This window comes from Quercus lobata, chromosome 2 (assembly GCF_001633185.2).
Source record: "Quercus lobata isolate SW786 chromosome 2, ValleyOak3.0 Primary Assembly, whole genome shotgun sequence".
Taxonomy (NCBI): Eukaryota; Viridiplantae; Streptophyta; class Magnoliopsida; order Fagales; family Fagaceae; genus Quercus; species Quercus lobata.
The window spans coordinates 35,641,916-35,663,526 of record NC_044905.1 but is presented as its reverse complement, the minus strand read 5'-3'; the positions used below and the strand labels follow the sequence as shown (position 1 = coordinate 35,663,526).

Here is a 21,611-nt window from a genome sequence, read left to right as displayed (position 1 = left end):
TCTTCATGTCTTCAATGCTACCACTTGTAAAATCCTATAAAAATACTTCATGATATTCTTGAATCCACTCAGAACTACCCAAATACAAGTACATTTTGTCATAAGATATGCCAACTACATAAAATATGACCCTAACAAAAGAGTTTTTTTCATTTGAAAAAACTATAGGTTATACCAGGTTTGCCCAACCCTGAAAGATTGAGTTAGGGTTATAAGTTTTGTAAACCCCTTTAGAACAATCCATTTTTTACTTGAACTCAATTGATTCGAACTCCAACCCAAGTGACCCAATCCTTTTGCTATATCTACTTGTGACAAGCAATGCTTGAAAGTTCCAACATTAATTGAGAAATCACCAATTTAGTAAATATTAAATAGTGATTTTTTTAGTAATAATAGTGATTTAGTAAGAGCGCAAATTGAAAGGATTTAAAAAATTATTGGCTTCAATTGAAATTTTTTAAAATATAGGGTTTAATTGAAAATAACCTTAAACAGTTGATGAATTATGTAATTTACTCAAATTTTAAACAATAAGTATACCAATTTCTTAAGAAGAGTATAGCTACTTGTCACAACTACAATTTTAGAAATTTAAATTTTATATATATATATATATATATTACTAAAAAAATATGTAAAAGTAGTTAATGGTTACAATTTTCTTACATTCAAGATGTGAGTGCTAATCAAATTAATTAAGTAGTATTAGGTTAGAATGCATGTATAATTTGCAATTGCAATTAGGATAAGTTAAATAAAAAATTCATTGGAATGTGGAGGAAGATGATTGTCCGTGTTTAAAATCCTTCCATCGTGAGATAGGCAAGCATGACAGAACAATGTAGAGAGAGCTCTAGCAAAATCAAAAATTGGAATTTTGTAAACTGAGCGGGTCCCGCCTTACAATATGAATCAGTTCCACCACGGATCATGCTAGCAAACAGCTAACTGTCTCAGGCTGCTAGCGAACATTCAGCCTTAGTGGAAAAAATTACTCCAACTAACCAAAAATTTGTTGGCTATATTTGATTGTATATGATTTTTCATATATCTGAATTGAATTTAATTGTTTTTGGAAAAGTAAAAATTATTTGTATTTCATTGATCAATACAATTATATATTTGAATTTAATTGAAAATTTTAATATATTGCATCTAAGATGATTTACCTAAGTTTTGCCTAAGAGATCAAATTTGACTATGATTTCTCTCGCATACACTCACACACACATAATTTATTTTAAGTACCATGATTATTTCACATAAAAAATTTGACACTCCATACCCATTATTATGTGTAAAATGTAGACATTGATGTTACATTTTAATGTTACATTTTACACAAGTGTGAACACGTTTGAAATAATGATTTTCTTTAATTTAAAGGAAAAATTTTGTCACACACGCTGATACACACAATCTTGCACCCGTATAAAAATAAATGAAATAAAATCGTGACTTAAAAATCTATTGTGACTTCATACTTAAAGTTATGATTTTAGTTAATTTTTTTATGGATTTTGTTAATGTGTGCCCTAAGAGCATACAATAATTTTTATTTTTGAAAAAAATTTTCTTGAGAATTCAAAAAATATTGACAACTTTTTCAATTTTTGAAAAAATAATTCTAAAAATGAATAGTTTAATGTGTACACTAAGGATACACGTTAATGGGACCCATTTTTTATATATGTGCACGAGTGTGTAGCACTCACTTGACAGTTGACACTGCTCTTTTCTGGTTCAAAATGGGTCTGGGAACTGTCAAAGACTCAAACTCAAACATCTGGCTGACCCTCAGCCTCGAAATTCAATGTAGAGTTTTGCACAGGGCATATTCACAATTTTAAATCACATTCACTGTACCTAGAAATGGAATTGGGAGTTTGGACAATTAGATTCTAACAAAACCACTTTTCCTTGTGCTCTAGATCTAAAAGTCCCCCAACTAACCTTTGTAACAAGAAGTCATACCATCTAAACATTGGAATGGATGCCGATAAAAGTCTGCCAATTGTGAGGTCAGTGTAATTTGTTTAAAAAAGGAGGACCAAGGCCCAAGATTTTCCAATACCAGAAAGGCAAGAATGGAAAACAACACAGGAATTGGGTTGAACAGGATATCTCTGTTCTCAAAGTTCTTATTGCTTGCTAGCCTGAATTGGTTTCTCTTTCGTTGGGCTGAAGCTGATGTACATTATTACGACTTTGTTGTAAGTCCCAAACCCACTGTTTTAGTGTTAAACATTGTTTCATTATGCTTACCACATTTTTTTCATTGAATTTCTGGTATATATAAACTGTTGTTCTTATTCTGGTTTTTCTTCTTCCTATATTTTTTTTCCTCTTGAAGCTGCGTGAGAAAAATTTTACAAGACTATGTAGCACAAAAAGCATGTTGGTTGTAAATGAAAGCTTTCCAGGACCTGTGATTCGTGTTCACAAAGGGGATACTGTACTTGTCAATGTTCACAATCAAGGATATTATGGTGTCACGATTCATTGGTTCGCTCTCTCTCTCTCCCCTAATTTTCAAGGATAATTTAATTTTGTTAAGAACAGCATTTTGCTTTATTTCTAGCAATAGACAACAAGAAATTCGCTAGTCTGTTTTTTTTCTTCTCTTTTTCTCTTTTGAATCAATGAGTCATAAACTAATCAAAGCCTGTCTTCGGACTAGTAGATTATAAAATTTTCATAATTTAAAATGTGGGAGAAATTTCCACATCATAATCAAATGATGAAATCATAATTAACAGACTAATTTGAATGTATTTAATTTTACTTGTTGGGGTTAACTTTAAGTTAGCCCTCTCTCAAATAAACAAAAAATAGGTCACCCAATTTATTTATGGATAAACTACAAAATTGGTCTCTATTCTTTATATCATAAGTCAATTTGATTCTTAACATTTTGATTGTATCAATTTAGTCCCTAACATTTTCAGTGTTGTGTCAATTTGGTATTTGCTATTAAATTTTGGATAAAAAATACTAATATAATTAACAGCTCAAATAAAATATTATTTTTTTTGTCACATCAACTACCACCTATACTGCTATGTCATATTACATTAAAACTAAAAAAACAAACTAACGAACAATATTACTCAGCACGTGATGATCAAAATCTAACACACAAATTCCCTTTTTTTTCTTTTTCTTTTTTCTTTTTTGAGAAGCGGTAACTGAATTTCATTAATCAAAAGAATAAGAAAACTTTACAAAGACTCTTAAGAATAATATCAGAACTGCAGGCAGTTTCTTCTATAAGGACGAAGGACATTAAAATTACATTTCGAGCTAACAAAATAATAATGAATCGTCCATCAATTTCTTAAATTCAAATGGGTAACTAAAAAACAAATCCAGTCTTTATCCCATTTATAGTTTCCAAAATTTAAAAAAAAAAAAAAAAAAAAATCCTAGATCAGCAACAACAATGAAGACTTGGATGAAGAACAAAAAAGGAAGTTATTATTATTATTATTTTATATTTTTTAAAGTTTCTTTTCAAGGTCCATCTTAGCCACTCCCTAGCCACCAAAACCAATCTTAGCCTTATTCTCAAAAAATGATATTTTACATGGTGGAGTTTGATTCGCTTCAAATTGCCATAGAACTCAATCCACTATTGAATTTCAAGAAGAAATGGTTGTGGAACCCATCAACTGAAAAGAGATTGGCTTGCTTTAACGGCGGAGATCTTTGTTAGGCTTGGAAGACTCAAAAGGTGTGGAGATTGACATGGACCTGGTCGTTGATGAGAGAGAGAGAGAGAGAGACTACCTAGGTTTTTTTTTTAATTTTTTTTTTTAAGATTTAGGGTCCGTTTGGATTGCGCTTATTTTGCTAAAAACTGTAGCAAAATAATTTTTAAATGTGTGAACAGTGTCGTGGAACCTATTTTTAATAAAAAAGTTACTGAAAAAAGAGATTTGTGGGTCCCGTGAACAGTGCATAAGACCCACTAGAAGTGTATTTTAGCGATGAAACATGCTTCAAAAAAAAAAAAAAAATACGATTTATGTATTTGGAAGCCTTGACACGTATTTGGTGTGAATGTGACCGATATGTATTTTGTTGAGGTATTGGAAGCCTTGATATGTATTTGGTGTGAATGTGACCGATAATAGATGGTTTTTGTAAAATAGCAAAAAGAAAAAAAAAATGAAACAATCACACAAAAAATAAAAAGATTTATGTTGTCATTTTCTAGATGTTTTAGGGGGTATTTTGGTTATTTTAGCAGTTTAAGAGTATTTGGTCAATTTAAAAGTTTTAGGGCCTTTTTGTTCATTTTATAAATTTATGAGTTTATTTTGGACATTTTAGGGCCTTTTTGTCATTTTAGAGGTTTTAGGAGGTATTTGGATATTTTAGAGCTATTTTCATCATTTTGAAGATTTTAAGGGTATTTTTTCTACTTTTGAGATTTTAGGGGTGGTTTGGCCATTTTGAAGGTTAAGGTTAGGGGTATTTTGCCCAATTTTATGGTTTCATGGGTATTTTCATCCGTTTGGTGGTTTCATGTGGATTTCATTTTGGAGGTTTTATGGGTATTTTGGTCATTTGGACATGGTTAGAGTATTATGAAAGTATTTTAGCCAATTAGGTTGTGTTGAGGTTGTTTTAGTCATTTTAAAATTTTATAGGGAATTTAGGTTGGCTCCAACAACTAATAGAAAGATGACATGTAGCCTATTATGTGTAATGCACATGATGTACTTGGTTAGGTTAAGTGAGTCATGTGCAGTGCACATGATAATTACAAATGTTGTCTTCCTATTGGTAGTAGGAACCTAAAATTTTAAACATATTTGGAGTCAAGTTTTGTCCTTTTCTTAATATCCTTTAATAATAAATATCACATCCACAAACACATCACATGCACAATTTGAAGGGCCATGATTGTGAATTTTAAAGCACCCACAAGGTATCAAATTCACCTTACATCTATTTTTTTAATTCCTTCTCTCTTTAACCTAATAAAAAAAGGAAGAGGCTCAACGACATCAAGATTAAATAATAATAAATTATTGCTATATGCAGGCATGGAGTAAAACAACCAAGAAATCCATGGTCTGATGGTCCGGAGTACATCACACAATGTCCTATAGAACCAGGTTCAAACTTTACATATGAAGTCAATTTTTCTAACGAAGAAGGAACCCTCTGGTGGCATGCTCATAGTGACTGGACACGATCAGGTGTCCATGGTGCCATAGTTATTTATCCTAGGGAAGGAACAACTACTCCATATCCGATGCCTGATGATGAAGAAATTATCATACTAGGTACATCAATTTTAAATTCTTCCCTATTTAGAACGTTTGAAAATCAAATTAAGATCTTAGGGAGCCTTTTGTGAAGAGTTAATACTAGAAGTCAACTAACGTGTGAATTGACCATTTGACTAATGGCACCATTCACATTTTAAAATTCCTACAGAGATTTCGATTTTGATATATTTTGTTAAGGGCTAGGGGCAAAATATAGTTTATTAGGGCAAGTCTCATTTTTGTTTAATGTTAAATGCATTAAGGGTATGTTTGGTAGACTGTAACGTTAATTACATAGGAATGGAAATAGATATTACAAGGAATACAAAATGTTGTAATGTAATGCTTATTACTATTTGTTTGTTTGGTGACAACACAATAATAGAATCATAAAGACAATGGAATGAAAGCATTTTAAATCAAATTTAAGATATATTTTAGGAAATATCTTACTCATATAATTATATTTCTTAAAAAATAATATTTTAAAAATTTGAAAGAGAGATTAGTTATTTTTTATGATTTTTTATTTTCATAATTGTTATATGCATATGAAAGTACCTATTATAGTTTACCAAATATATCCTAAATATCAAGAAAAAAAAAACACAAAAGTATATCATTATTTGAATTAATCTAAAATCTAATAATGAATAAAACTCAAAATTCACAAAACAAATGAATGCAATGGAACAACCCAAATCCAAATGCACCATAAATAGTGTGTAGTCAAAATACTCCATACCCATATTATTTTCCCTTGGTTATATGTCCCTAATAAGACTTGTCCATCGGAATTTTCCTTGACCCCTCTCTTGTGCCCTAAGGATTGGTCCTTAAGGTATACATTTATAGCCCGTTGGTTCTTCAGGTACTCTCTTGTCCATAGAATTTTCCTCATAGCCCATTAATGTACCTAGAGTAATTCTAGTAGTACATATAAAGACACAAGTTTTGTTACAACTATCTTACATGACAACTATTTAAAAAAAAAAAAAAAAAAATTTCTTATATGGCAACTGCTAACTGCCTATTACTTTTAAATGGATTCACCACTTTTTATCCATTACTCACAATTTGCTACGTGGGCAATTATAGCAAAAGTTGTGGTATTTTATACGGCAAGTTTTGCTTCAGCTATCTTATATGGCAACTGCTAACTGCCTATTACTTTCAAATGGATTCATCACTTTTTCTCCACTACTCACAATCTACTATGTGGACAGTTATAGCAAAAGTTGTAATATTTTATACGGTTTAGAATTTTTGGATTTACTTTACTTTTAGTTTAGATGAGCGCAGATTTTAGCTCAACTGCTATTTTCCAAGAAAATGTTTTTGAAGAGTCGAATTTGCATTCTTGTGCTTCTAAACAACCTAGTCTTTGGTTTCATTTCAATTCCTACTTGCCTATTGTCTTGTTTGCATCATTTTGGTATAAGAGTCTAAAGTTCTTTCCCTATCCTTCATCTTATTCATCAGAAACCACGTTTTACAGAAACTGTTTTGTTACACTTGAGCCTTTCCCTCTAAAAACTAACCAAAATATCCCATGAGAGATCCAAAAATTGAAGCTCTAAGGAGGCAAATTAATGTCTTGATTGAAGCCACAAATAGGTTTCAACTTCAGTCGAGGGAGAAGATGGAACTGAACATGGTGAAAACCATGAGGAAAATCCATTTGGGAGACCATTGAGGAGACACATTCATGTCTAAGAACAATATATGGTTGCCAAGGAGGAATCTAAGTGGGAGATGAACTTTGAGGTTGAGCTACAAATTTCCATGGTAGTTCATGGATTGGATTTGCAATGTGGAAAGGGCGTTTAATTACCATGAAGTTCCTGATAACAAGAAAGTTAAGTTGGTAGCAGTCAAATTGAGAGGTAGAGCTCCTTAAAATGAAGTTTAGGGAGCAGTTCTAGCCCTTTTATTACAGTCAACCCTCTATATAGCAATCTGCATAACCTAAGGGCTACGGCAAATAGGTTCTATTGAGGATTATGCAGATACATTCTGCCAATTAACGCCTAGGGTGGATCTGGTTTGAGTCTGATAAGCAGATAGTGGCTAGATCATTTGTGATCTCAAGAACCACGTTCAAGATGTTCTTTGCTTGCATACTTGTTGGTCAGCAGGTGAGACATTCATTATAGCCTTATTGAAAATCAAATGTCAAGAAAGGCACAATTCACTGTTGCAAATGCAAGAACAAGTGGTGCGGCCCTTGCTTTTTCCATGACTTGGAACCAGCCCTTCAAGAAAGTAGAAGAAGGCTCCAGTGCAGCAAACCACAACAGTACAACCAAGGCAGCTGCCAAGAATCAACCTGGTGTAGTATTCAAGTGTTTTAAATGTGAAGAGATTGGTCACAAGGCTGAAACATGCAAGTAACCAATGTTGTCGAAAGGAAAAGCTTTGTTAGTTGAGGAATTTGAAGATCAAGAATGGAAGAACAACTTGTTTTTGATCAATGCATTGAAGAACAGATGTGAGGAGAGGATGACATGGTCATTATGATAAAGAAGACCTTGCTAGTGTCACACAAACTGCAAGAGGAGTATTGCCATAAAGATGAAGACCTTTAGTTTAGAAAACTTTTGTTAATTATATAGCTTTTCCAGGAAAAATTATCTGACAATTTTAGGGAATTAATGTTTGAGAGAAACATAAACAAAAACAAAACAATTTTTTTTTTTTTTTGAGGGAAACAAAATTTACTTTTCTTCATTCTAATTCTAATTTTATTTTTATTTTTATTTTTTATGGTTGTTTCAGTATTCATAACCTTCGAGTGTCTAATGGTTAATTGATAAAATAGAATCCTCTAGATCTCTATTATGAAACACAATACATCCTATCACTAGTCTCCAAATTAAGAAAGAAGCTTTTGTTTTGTCTTATTTTGGTTAATATCACTTTATTTCACATACATTGTAAATGCAGGATCGTGGTATACTGAAGATGTTAATAAGTTGGTAGCTGAGGACCTCAGAACTGGTGCAGACACACCCCGTTCAAATTGTTATGTGATTAATGGGCAACCGGGAGATTTGTTACCATGCTCTCGAGGTAAGTAAGAAAAATATGAAGTATTGTAGCAAATCATAGAAATTAATTTTCAAAGCATCACATTTGTTTTTTCTTTATAATTTATTCATAAGGAAAAGACTAAAGACCCATAAATTTCTTCGATTGTTATTTTTTGTATGATGCAGAATCAACTTACCGTTGGGTGGTAGATTATGGCAAGACATATCTTATACGGATAGTCAATGCTGCCATGAATGCTGAGCTCTACTTTGCAATTGCTAATCATAGCCTCACCGTAGTTGGAATGGATGGGAACTATGTGAAACCCATAATCGCAGATTACATAATGGTAAGCCCGGGACAAACAATGAATGTCTTATTGACAGCAAACCAATCTTTGAGCCACTACTACATTGAAACTAGACAATATGACACTGCTAGGCCAGATGTAACAGATTATGATCAGACAAATGCTACGGCCATTCTTATGTATAGTGGCAACTATACTGCCCCAGATTCTCCATTCATCCCTTATCTCCTTCCTTCCTACGAGGACTCTCTTAGTGCAAATAGATTTTTGGACCGCCTACGGAGCTTAGCAAGCAAAGAACACCCGGTAGATGTCCCGCTAAATGTAACTGTGAAAATGTACATCACAGTTTCTATGAACCAGCTTCTCTGTCCAAATGCATCGTGTGATGGGATCGATGGAAATAGGCTTGTATCAAGCTTAAACAACATTAGTTTTGAGAACCCAAGTACTGATATTTTGCTTGCCTATTATAGGTACTCCCACTTTTTTTATCCTTTCAAAATTATGTTTTTTTTTTTTTTTTTTAGTTTGCAAGTACTTGTAGTTTATCATAACCTTATTTCAAAATATGGAACAGGAATTTGAGTGGCATTTATACCACAGATTTTCCAAACTGGCCGCCATCTATGTTTAACTTCACTCAGGCGGATTTGCCAATGAATACTACGATACCAATTCAGGGGACCAAGGCTAAGGTACTAAACTATAATGAAGAGGTGGAGATAACATTTCAAGGAACTGAGGTATTGAATGCATCAGAGAATCATCCACTGCACATGCATGGGTACAGCTTTTATGTAGTTGGATCAGGTTATGGAAATTTCAATAATGAGACTGACCCCAAAACCTATAACCTGGTTGATCCACTTGAAGTGAATACCGTAGGAGTGCCAAAAAATGGATGGGCTACCATCAGATTCAAAGCAAGTAATCCTGGTAAGCTCTTTAGCTTTGCTTTAAAATTAAACTAATTTAGAAAAAAAAATAAAGATTTACGTGATCTTTGGCTCTTAATTAGTTTTGTACCACTCCTTGACCTGGCTCTTACTTTTGATCTTGGGTTAGGCTATCACTTAGTCCCTGTTTTGCGAAAAAGTTTACCCCAATTCCACAAATTTACTCTGTATATATTGTTAGGAAACATAGTAATTAAACGCACAATATTAAAATCAAGAGAGAAATATTTTTCTTGTGAAATTTAGAACTGGATTGAATTCCCTTGCTTAAGTTCACAATTTGTCTCATTCTATGGGGTTTAGATCCAATGGTCGAATTTCCTTAGTTTACCGAAAAAAAAAAAATTTCCTTACTTATAATTAAATAGCAAAAATACACAAAAAATTAACGAAGTTAGACAATTATTGTCTTATATTTTTGGGGTAGCAATTTAGGATCTTCCACATTTCACAAGATTCACAAGATGCCTGTAAAAGAATATTTGTATATGTAAGTTCATGTTGTGATAACACTGTAACATGTTGTACTCTCATGTATCATATTTCACTTTTGGAGGGATAATTTGCTATGAGTTGTTAGAAATTAATGGGCCTTCACACAGTCACACTTCCAAATACTCACACACCACTTGAAAGAAGCAATTCACACTCACAAAGCGCTCCAAGGAAGCGAGAGTGGAGTAAGAGAGGAAGACAACTATTTATTTCTTGTATTTCTTTTCTTTCACTCGTCCAAATTGACGGATACATGAGATGTATACACCCCACATACAACCATAAGTTTTTTTGTATTTATTATATGACTCCAAAAAAAAAAAAAAAACAAAAACTATTCACTCCATAAAATTCTTTCATTGATTTCATATACGTTTAGATCCTCTACTTACTCATTTCAAAAATTAAATTTAACTCTCAACACCCCCCTTCCCCCCTAAAACTTCATTCTCTCATTATTATTTTCTAAAATAATTACCAAATAGTGGATCAATTATTTTCCACTTTTTTACCAAAGTTTTAAATGTTTTACAAAATAGGAACAAATCCAGAGAGTTTTACAATAGAAACAAATCCACTATATTATTATTTTTATACCAATTTTCTTTTACTTTTTCTTTTTTGCTCTGTTCTAATTGATTCACTAATTTCAATTATAAGAATAAATTTTTAACAAAATAGAGAAAGCGAAGTGTAAATATGCCGTGGTTTGGGTGTTGATTTAACTAAGATGGCATTGAACAAAGTAACCCCTTCAAATCAACATTTATTTTGTGTTGTTTTTGTGCGTAGAACCTAATAAAAAGTATTTTCGATAGTCAAATTGAAAGTTCTATTTTGTGTCAAAATTTTTAGTTTCAGCATTTTTTGAAACTTAGATCTTTCTCTAGTCGCCATCATCAATTCATCATTTTTTTTTTTTTGGTTCTCAAATTTGAATTTTTTTAACTATTTTTTTTTGGGTGGTGGAGAGTTAGCGGTAGTTTGAGGTTTGGAATTAGATGCTAGATATATAATTTTTTTATTTTTAGTAAATGAAAGCATAGTTTTATTTATATTCTAGCATCTACTTATAATTATAGATTTCCTTGTTTTATATATGATAAAATTTGCTTTTTAACTTATGAGAATTTTGAATAATGAGTTTGATATATAGAACTATAGTTGATAGGCTATTATTTTTTCTAATTATGCATATATTACGCATGATTCTGTTTTAATATCTATAGACTGTAAATCTAAGATATTTCACTTTTACTAAAAAAAAAAGATATTTCACTTAAAATTCTAAATATGATTTTTTTATATAATTGTGTATGGACTATGATTTTTTTTTTTTTTCATTTTATTTATTAATACGTACTTATTGATTTTTTATTATTATTTTATGACGATTTTTTTTTACACTAACTTTTTATATATATAGTCTTGAATCTCATTACTTGTTGTAATGTATATAAATCAGAAATAATGACACTTATACTAACAAGGGATGACATGTACTAGGTGTATGGTTTTGGCACTGCCATTTTGATCGACATCTTAGCTGGGGCATGAATACTGTAATGATAGTGAAGAACGGTGGCACACCCGAGACAAGTATACGCCCTCCTCCAACTAATATGCCTTCTTGTACGCTACCCTACATCACTTGGGTTGAGGACTTTGACGATTCTCTGGGAGATGTTAATTGAAGGTGTATGGATTAAAATAGGGTGATGAATAATGATAATTATTAGGTTTATTAGGAATTTAATGAAGAATCGTTGAGTTGTGAAAACTCACATTATCTATATATATAATAATAGGTGAAACTGAAAGAAACTTAAATTAGAATTTCAAATTAGAGTTCCAATTTTGTGCCTTGTGTGCTAAATTATTTATTCTTAATTAATTGGTAACAATAATTCTTTGATGAAAAGAATTAAGTCAAGTGCTCCTAAGTGTAATATTTTTATATATTCATCAAATGCTTTTTTGACTACATATGTATGAAATCATAATTAGCAGATATAAGTTTCATTTTTTATGGCTTCTCACTGAAGTTCAAAATTTGAAGGCTTGATCAAACATTACTCCTAGTATACAATTATCCAAAAGATCCCGCTTCATTAGTTTTCCATAAACGTGGTGTTTAACTTTACATTACTTGAATTTGGCAGAAGTCTTGATTTACGTTGGTGACTTGGATTATTTTCTGAGGTATTTTGTTAAATGTTTTGTATCTATGTAGATAGTTAGAGAACATAAAATCTAATTATTAATTTTACAAATTACTGTCTTATAAATTAATTTGAAATCACTTTATAGTAGACATTTTTTTATTTTATTTTTTTTATAATTCAATATTTAAGACAATGGTGGAGGGAGGTTTTGAACTTTGGACATTTCCATTGGAAACTCCAAAAATCTTTCAGTTAAATATGACTTTTGGCCGTGGTTTTTTATTTTTTATATAAGATAGAAATTATACTATAATAATTTAGTTTAAGTGTATATATGTGTGAAACTCTTTCTTAGAGACTTGAATCTCGGTCCTTACCTCCCACATTCCATAAGCATTTATACTCGTGAAGTGACCATCGCGCCAAGGGTGCATGGTGGTCTCTTGGTCGTGGTTTTAAAAACCTAACCATATTGGCCAATTGAATCGATTCAACCAGAAACCGGATATGGAACTGGTTCGGTAAAAATAAAAAAAAACCAACAGTTCAACCGTGAAATTGGTTCTATTGTAGGCTACAGCGATTATAAAACACTGCAAAACTCCCCAAAAAATGCTGCAAAATGTTTTGCAATGTTTTCTTGCAACACTTATCAATTCTGACCGCTACAAGAGCTAGGGCTGTCTAGACCCGACCGGAGCTCGACAACCCGACCAAACCACCCAACGCCAACCCAATTCTGGCCCGAATCGAAGGTCCAGTTGGTCGATAGCGGGTTTCCGTTCTCAAGAACCGACACCGGCAGGTCGAGTGGCGGGTTTGCTTCTCCAAAACCCGAGCAACCCGAACCTGACCGGAGTTGTATAAAAAATCCGGCCAAATCCTACAAAATCAAGCTAGATCCAGCGAGATCTCGGCCAAATCTGGCGAGATCTCGACCAGATCCGGCTAGATCTAGTGGGATTTAATTAGATCTGGCCAATTCCAGCAATTTTTAGTGAAAAATTCCAGATTCCAACGAGAAAAAATGAAGATACCGGAGAGATTTTCCAGATTCCGGCATGATTTTCCAAATCTTGGCAAGATTTTCCAGATCCTAGCATGATTTTCCAGATTCCGACTGTATTTTCCAGATTCCGGCGACCTTTTTTTTTTTTTAGATTTCGACGATTTTTTTACTCCGGCAACTGACCGATGCTCATCCCCACCCGAAACCGACTCGACCGATTTTTCCAGCGGTCGGTTCTGGGTTCCTCTACCCCTCCACCCGACGCCGGCGGGTCGAGTCCGGGTTGGGCCCAAAACCGACCCGGCCCGACCCATGGACAACCCTAACAAGAGTTGTGTAGCAATATCCCTATTGAAATGTTTGTTAGAAATGTTGCAATAAATTTTAACTTTTACAAATTTTGCTTCGTAGTGGTCAAAAAAACCAATAAACCCTAAATTTGTTTATTCAAAATCCAATGTAACGGTTTTTAAAACTGCTACATTAGAGAACATAATGTAGCGTTTTGTTAGATGTTGTTACTAAAATTTTCAAATTTAATTATAAAAAGCAATACTTTATGTATAACCCAATATTCATCCATTATCTAATTGCAATTACTAATTGATGATCAAATAATTAAATTTCATATACAATGCTCCAAATATTAAATTGACATAAATATTCACATTTGTTCAAATAAATTTATTACAACAAGAAGTTTCATCTATACACAGCATAAAGCATAAAATAACGTTGTAAAATTCAACAATAGGCTGCACAATCTTTTCAATTCGTATCTTCATTAAAAAATAATGATTCTCAGTCACGCACTAAATGCAAGCTTGTCACTAATGTTTCTTAGCTACAACACAATCACAAAGATAAAGATTTAAAGTATGTCATTGATAAAATTACAATATGCAAACTTATCATACAAATTAATCGAATATTTGATTCATTTTAAACAAGTCAAACATTTTTCAACTACAACAATAATATCAATCAATTTTTGGTGTTGGAGGGGATTGAACTCTAAATCTCTTATTTAAACATAAAAATTTTTACTAATTGAACTAACAAGAACCTACGAAAAAAATGGTAGGTTATTAAATAAATATAGCACTATTAGACATGTTTGCAACCTAATGTAGCAAATAAATAAATAATTCCAACAATGACTATCAGAAAACGTGATGAAAATGAAAATGATAATGACATAAGTTTAATTTAAAAGCATAACATAATCACAACATAACTTTTTATTTGTTTAGTAAATAAGGCAATTTAAAATTGAATTAAATTAGACATGCAGACTACAGGTCCAAAGGTTGAAATTGAATTAAATTGGCAAGTTTCCACTAGAGATCTTGAATTTTGCTAGATATCCACTAAGGTTTTAAGTTAGGAAAAGGTCCACTGGGGAGCTTGGACTTGAAGGTCGAAGAAAAGAATTAAAAATGATCTTGATCTCAATAGAGACCAAGAATAAAGACGATCTTGAACTTCTTAGGTTGTGATTATGGGGAGAACTTCTTAGAAGTCCACAAGGAAAGGGATTTTTAACTTCTTAGAGACCCAACGATTGCTTTGAAAGTTATGGGGAGAATTTTTATTTTGAATTTTGATGATTTATCATAAAAACCTTTTAAGAAAACATGAATTTTTGAAAAAAAAAAAATTGTGAGTTAACTCAAGTTTGACCTACTCAACTTGATCAAACTGGTCCCCCCATCCTTCTTCTTTCTTTTTCTTTCTCACTTTATCCCATCTTCCACCATTTATAGTTATTTTTTTTTTTTCAAACTTTCAATTTCCAAACTCAAAATCAAGCTTAGAAACTTCAATTTTTTGGGTTTCAAGTGTGATTAATTTCACTTTTCTTGAAAATTTTGTCAAAAAAGTTCATCTTTGTTATTCTTGAAAACCCCACTTTTGTGGCTTCCTCTTCTTCACACAATACGGCCATGAAATTATCCTTTTCAAAGAGGGGTAGTTTGGGGTTGATTGAATTGGACCCATTGGTGATAGGGGATTAGATAGTAGCTTGGTTTGGGTCATGATCAATATTTTAGGGAGGGGATAGAGGGAGTTAGGAGACTTGAAAATGTGGATGCAAGTGTTTCCAAGGATGCTGAACATTTTTAGGGTCATCACTTGGATTTGTTAAAAGGGTGATTTTATGAATTGTATTTTTTAGTTTTATTGGAAAGGGTGATTTTAAGGATTGTTGTCATATTTGGCTGATCCATCTTCCTCTTCGGGAATTGAGATGATAATTCTCATATTTTCTCACCATTCTCCCTCTTCGAATTAAGAAATTAGGCTTCATGTTGTATTCTCTTAAAAATAAAATTTATTAATTTGGGCATTTGAACATGATAATTCTTAATTTTTTAAAAACCCAATTTCATCAAAATTGAAAAATTGGTATATTTTAAATTTTAAATTTTTGTGGAGGGTTTAGTGGACATTTTAAAATGACCAATGCACAAATTAAAAAATAAAATTAAAAATCTTTCTATTAATTAACTATGGGATACACTCTTAAATCTCACAATAAAAACAGCCAACTTAAGAGAATTTGAAGTGTGCCAAAAAGCTTGGCTTTAAAAAGTAGGCATTTAACATATTAAAAAACACACCCAATTAAGAAACTACATGTGAGAGGGAGGAAACATACATCTGATGCATGGTATACCATCTCGTGCACCACTGCACATGCTTCGGTTCATGTGTAGTCCACTTCAATGTAAGAAGGAGGAAACATCCATCTGATGCATGGTATACCACCTTGTGCACCACTGCACATGCTTTGATCCTTTCTTCTCCCACCATGTGCCGTGTGTGGCACCCTCATAAATCCTTCGATCCTTTCTTCTCCCACCATGCATGTACCGTGTGTGGCACCCTCATAAGTCCTTTTATTGTATATAGACATGGCAAAACAGGTCATAATTTTCTGACCTGGCCCCAAAAATATCTGACTTGAACCTAATTTTTTTTACCTGAAGTAAAAACAGGTTGACCTGTGACCCGACCAATTTTATTTATTTATTTATTATTATTATTTTTTTTTTGCGGTTCAACCCGACCCGACCCAAGACCCGAGCCGAGCCTGAAGCATTTTTTAAACTTCTTTTTTTGGTAAAAAAAAAATTAATAAAATTAAGATAATATTGATTTAATTGTTTGTTATGAGTTTTAAGGAAACAATTGAAATATTTACATAACTACATGCAAATTAATTGAAAGATGAATGGTTGAATATTCTGTAATGAGTAAAGATTTTTAGATATCAAATAACAAAGTACATGTCAATATAATCTAGTTATAGCAGAGTTAAAAAATGTAGATTTAAAATTGTAGACATGTGTGAGAAACATTCACAAGTATGAAAATAGTGAAGCCAAAGTATCAAATTAGCATAAATTATGAATGCTTAGACCTATTTTTTTAACAATTTATGTCCAAAATAAACGGCTTTTCAAAATAAATTATGATATTTCCTAGAGTGTGTGTTGCTTAACAATAATATGATATTCATAAAAAAGACCACGTATAAATAAGTAAATAGTTAAACTTTAATGTATATCTCAAATTGAAATTGAGTGCCAACCACAATTGATAATATGTTATAAAATTAATTTTAAAGATTGTAAATTTCTTATACATTTTTATTCTTTGTCAAATGAGTTATTCAATAAGTCATTTGTAATTTTGTTTTATATTTTGGGATCTTGAGGTTGTGTAGAAATAAAACTTGCGTATTTGTTTTACTTATCTTTGTGTTATTTTGTTTTAGATAGCAATGTTAGGATTTGTATAATTTTAAAATTATTAAATAAGTATTAATAAGTTTAACTGAATTCATTCTTGATATAAGTAGTGAATTCAAACTAATGAATTTTACATTAAGTAATTTGTTGCATGACTTTTCAAATGACAAATACATGTTTTCTTTATAATAAAAAAAAATTCATGTGAAAAATATGGGTTAACTGACACGGCCCACAACCCGATTGATTTGAACTTGTTTTTAACTTGCTAAAAATGACCCGTTTTTGACCCGCAACCTGTTTGGCCTGCAATTCGATTGACTTGACCCGACCCCAACTTGACCCGCCCCTTTTGCCATGTCTAATTGTATATGTACGTGGTTCAAATATTTCGTGCTTCGAGCCATTAAATATACACATGGTTAGTAGCACTAAAAGTGGTCTGATTCCTTTTTTTTTTTTTCTTTTTTTGAGATTCTAGTTCGATTCTTTTGTAACTCATGAAAACTCTTCTCGAGGTATTGTGCATAACAGATGTCTTCAGCCATTCAAAATAGTAAGTTAGGCAACGTTTGAAACAATAAAGGAAAGTAGCATCTCGAGTTTTAGAAACTCGAGATCCATATTAGAACTCGAGCCTAAAAGACTCGCTTTAGATCTCGAGTCTTTAAAACTCGAGTTTCAAGCAAAAAAAATTTAACCTATAGTGGCGTTTTTAAGTCTTACAGTGACGTTTTAAAACCCTATAGTGACGTTTTTCTGCAAAATTTTTTTTTATAAGTACAGGTTTAAGGAGTCCTATAGTGGCGTTTTTAAGCCCTATAGTGACGTTTTATAGACCTATAGCGGCGTTTTTATTCATTATGGAAATCGAGTCTTTAAAACTCGATTTTCAGCTTGATTTTTTTCCCACTTCCGACCAATCCACTTACAAATCGAGGCTTAAAAACTCGAGTTTTATCTTGGAACTCGAGTTTTAGACACTCGCGATGCTAGTTTCCAATATTGTTTTGAAACGTGACAATTAACTAAATTTTTTAATATTTATTGTTATTTAGAAAAAAAATTCAACTCTTCTCTCTAAGCTACCACCTTCTAACAAGATTTCTTCTTCCATCTACCAGCAAGCAGTTCAAATATCCAAATATATATGTATGAAGGTAGTTTATATTGTTAGGTATCGGATATATATATATATATATATATATATATATATGAGATGGGTTCAAATTACATCTGGTGTAACTCTTTAGAATTACACATTTTTTAAACCATTGGATTTAAGTAGATCCAACGGTCAAAAAAAGATCCTCATTAATACTAATATCCTAATTGATCTCATTTATTATCTCTTATTTAATACATTCTATACTTATTTCTAAGCCCAAAAAATTGATAAGAATGACTCTTTCTCTCTCCACTGCACATCTCTCTCTCTTTCTCTCTATCTCCTCCACGGCTCGGTTAGGTCCCCGTTAGCAAAAAAAAAAAAAAAAAAAAAAAACGGCCACAGATGGTGCAGATAATCTATTGCTTGAATCTGCACAATCTATTGCAGACACAAAAATATTTAAAAAGAACAACTCTTGTTTAGTCATTTTTTAACATTAAAATAAAATATTAATTGGGAACTCTAACAACCATTGACCACTTAATTTTCCAGATTGTATAAGGATTTGAAAGTTTTCCAAACACAAATACAATACCAAATGTGGTTTCCGTTTTACATGCTTTTGTTATTTTCCTCTTTCATTGATTTATCTGCCACTTTGATATGATAAAATAATCAAAAAAAGAAAGAAAGCAAGCAACATTATCAACTCGATCTGTTAACCACGTCAAAGTTGAAAACTCGTCCATTTGGCTTTTTAAGAACAAGAGCTATGGACAACACTACTGACAACACCGGCCTCCCATAGTACTCCACGAAATGCCTTGATGATTCATCACCTTTTTGCACATTAAGCCAACTATCAATGGATACATTGTTTGTTTATTTGAGTTGTCAATCATTCTAAAATCTATTGCTTGTTTAATATTTTTGTGTCTGCTATAGATTGTGCAGATTCAAGCAGTAGATTGAATTTGCACCATTTGTGGCTTTTTTTTTGCTATAGGGGACCTGACTATGGAGGTAGAAGAGCCGTGGAGGAGATAGAGGGGAAAAACGTGCAAAGAGAGAGAGACTTGCAGTGGAGAGAGAAAGAGTCAGCTGTATAAATATTTGGGCTAAGAAATAAGTATAGAATGTATTAAATAAGAGATAATAATGAGATCAATTAGGACAGGTTTAGGTTGAAATTCACATATACTGGTTTTTGTTGGGGGGGGGGGGGGGGGGGGGGGGGGGGTTGGGGGATGTTGTTGTTAGATTTTTAGGTGCAATACATATATTCCAATATAACCGCATGAAAGGGGGTTTAGACTTTATACGGTTTGAAAGTAAAACACATGCCGTTTTTGTATTGAATTGGTAGGTAAATCACGTGCAAGTTCGAATCACATGCCTTGACTGTTTAAGTGAAACACATGCCGTTTTTGTATTGAATTGTAGGTAAATCACGTGCAAGTACGAATCACATGCCATGACATTTTAGTATTGAACAAAACTTCATTCCAAATTAGTTTGGAGAGAAATTCTTCAAATTTCTTATATATTTTTTTTTTGAATGTGAATTTTGAAAATCTAATTGTTGAATTTCATATTCCTTATGTTCTTAACGTGCATATCAAATTTTGTTCAAATCAGATATTATTTACTATTTGATCAATTGACTTATGTTTTATATACAACTTTAGATTACAAAAACTTGAAATTATAACATTTGTTTGATGACATAGTAATTTATCTTTGATTTTCTTGAAATTTTGTAAGCATTAAGGATGTAATAAGAACATGCAATCTAACGATTAGATTTTCAAAATTTATACTCAATATAAATATATATGATGAGTTTGTAGGGTTTCTCTCCAAACTAGTTTGGAGAAAAACTTTGTTCTTTAGTATTTTACAAATGATTGGACGTGATACTTTTGCAAATATATAATTTCACTAACAGGCCATGTTTACATTTTTTTTTTAACACTTTCCCGTTAGACTTGTTTATAATATATATATATATATATATATATATATATATATAGCCCACACACAACGTAAATTTCTCCAAAGAAAAAAGTGTCGTTCTGAAGAGAGTGAAACATGAATATAAAAAACAAAGAATCACTGGTTCTGTGCTTTCTGTTTCTTGTTGCACAGTGTCTTTGCATGGTCGAAGGCGAAGTCCATTTCTATGACTTTGTTGTAAGTACTTACTATATTATACTTGCCTTTTTATATTTTGGCTTGAAAATCACTAAAAAATTACCTCTACTAGTAAATTAAGGTGCTTTTGCAATACTGTGGGGTTGAATACATTAGCTTGCCTCCCGGGTTGGAGAGTAGAAGCTTGATGTTTTTGTTGGTTACTGTAGGAGGCAAAATTTTAAGCCAATTATAAAATGCCACATCAAAATTAAGTGGCAAATTCTAAATTAATGTCATTAGATTAATTAAATTAGATGATGACATGTGTCATCCAAATTGATATCACATTGACATATTGAAATTTGCCACGTATCATTGGGCCCACAAGATAAAGATAAATTTCCTATTCAAAATTTAGGGATAATTATCTTTATTAAAATAAATAAAAAAAATAAAGAGAAAAATTTTCTATTCAAAATTGATAGATAATTATTTTTATTAAAAATAATTAAATAGAGATAATTATTTATCTTTATTGATTATTATCTTTATCAAAATAGATAAATAGAGATAATTATTTCTAAGAAGAATTTGGGCCAATCAAAAGTCTACTACATACTTTCAAGTATACCAATTCAAAGTGAAATTTATCCTCTAAAATCACTATAAATAGAGGACATACCCTCTCATTTTCCACACCAAGTTTTCAAGAGGCTCAAGTTCTGGAGAATTTCTGTCTCAATAATCTTTGAAGAACTTGAAGCACATTCAAAGGGCTTGAAGAACATTCAAAGGGCTTGAAGAACTTGAAGAATAACAAATCTCTAACACGCTCAAGGCTAGATATTCATTGTGAAGACCGTTCAATCTATCTTCCAACCAAAATCAAGAAGATCTCTTGTTTGAGTCAAGTTCAATGAAGATAGAATCAGAGGGTATTCTTTTGTAAAAGAATTGAAATAGAGATTGTACTCATTATTTATCTATACAAATTTATATTTGCAAACCATATTTTTTTTCAATTGTTTGATTTTCTGCAATTGAGAAATTTTGTGTTTACAATTACATCAATTAATTAAGAGTGTATGCTTCTTTTGCAGCCTAGAGAGGAAAATTTCACAATGTTGTGTAACGAAACAAGTGCGTTAGTTGTAAATGACAGTATTCCAGGACCAGTAGTACGGGTTCATAGAGGAGACACGGCATATGTTAATGTTCACAACCAAGGATATTATGGGGTGACCATTCACTGGTAATTTTTATTCTAACTCTAATTTTAACTCTCTCACTACATAAACACGACTATGTAATCACATTATCGTCCATATACATATTCTTGAGTGGTATTTG

General features: G+C 31.9%; 1 protein-coding gene and 1 pseudogene across 1 annotated transcript; both read left to right on the top strand.

Moving 5' to 3' along the window:
- Positions 1–1,813: 1,813 nt before the first annotated feature.
- On the top strand, positions 1,814–11,940 carry LOC115975457 (laccase-15-like). The gene is made up of 7 exons (XM_031096241.1): positions 1,814–2,216; positions 2,357–2,508; positions 5,056–5,300; positions 8,232–8,357; positions 8,504–9,104; positions 9,209–9,567; positions 11,589–11,940. Exons 1-7 carry the CDS (start codon positions 2,091–2,093, stop codon positions 11,774–11,776), a joined length of 1,797 nt encoding a protein of 598 aa, XP_030952101.1. The 5' UTR covers positions 1,814–2,090; the 3' UTR covers positions 11,777–11,940.
- An 8,276-nt stretch (positions 11,941–20,216) lies between these two features.
- LOC115963705 overlaps positions 20,217–21,611 on the top strand; it is a 31,264-nt pseudogene continuing 29,869 nt past the window's right edge.

Excerpts from the sequence above, each read along its gene's own strand:
- LOC115975457 (XM_031096241.1), top strand. The coding sequence starts at position 2,091 with ATGGAAAACAACACAGGAATTGGGTTGAACAGGATATCTCTGTTCTCA. Across the intron at positions 2,509-5,055 it reads TATGGTGTCACGATTCATTG|GCATGGAGTAAAACAACCAA; the intron begins GTTCGCTCTCTC and ends TGCTATATGCAG. Across the intron at positions 8,358-8,503 it reads TTTGTTACCATGCTCTCGAG|AATCAACTTACCGTTGGGTG; the intron begins GTAAGTAAGAAA and ends TGTATGATGCAG.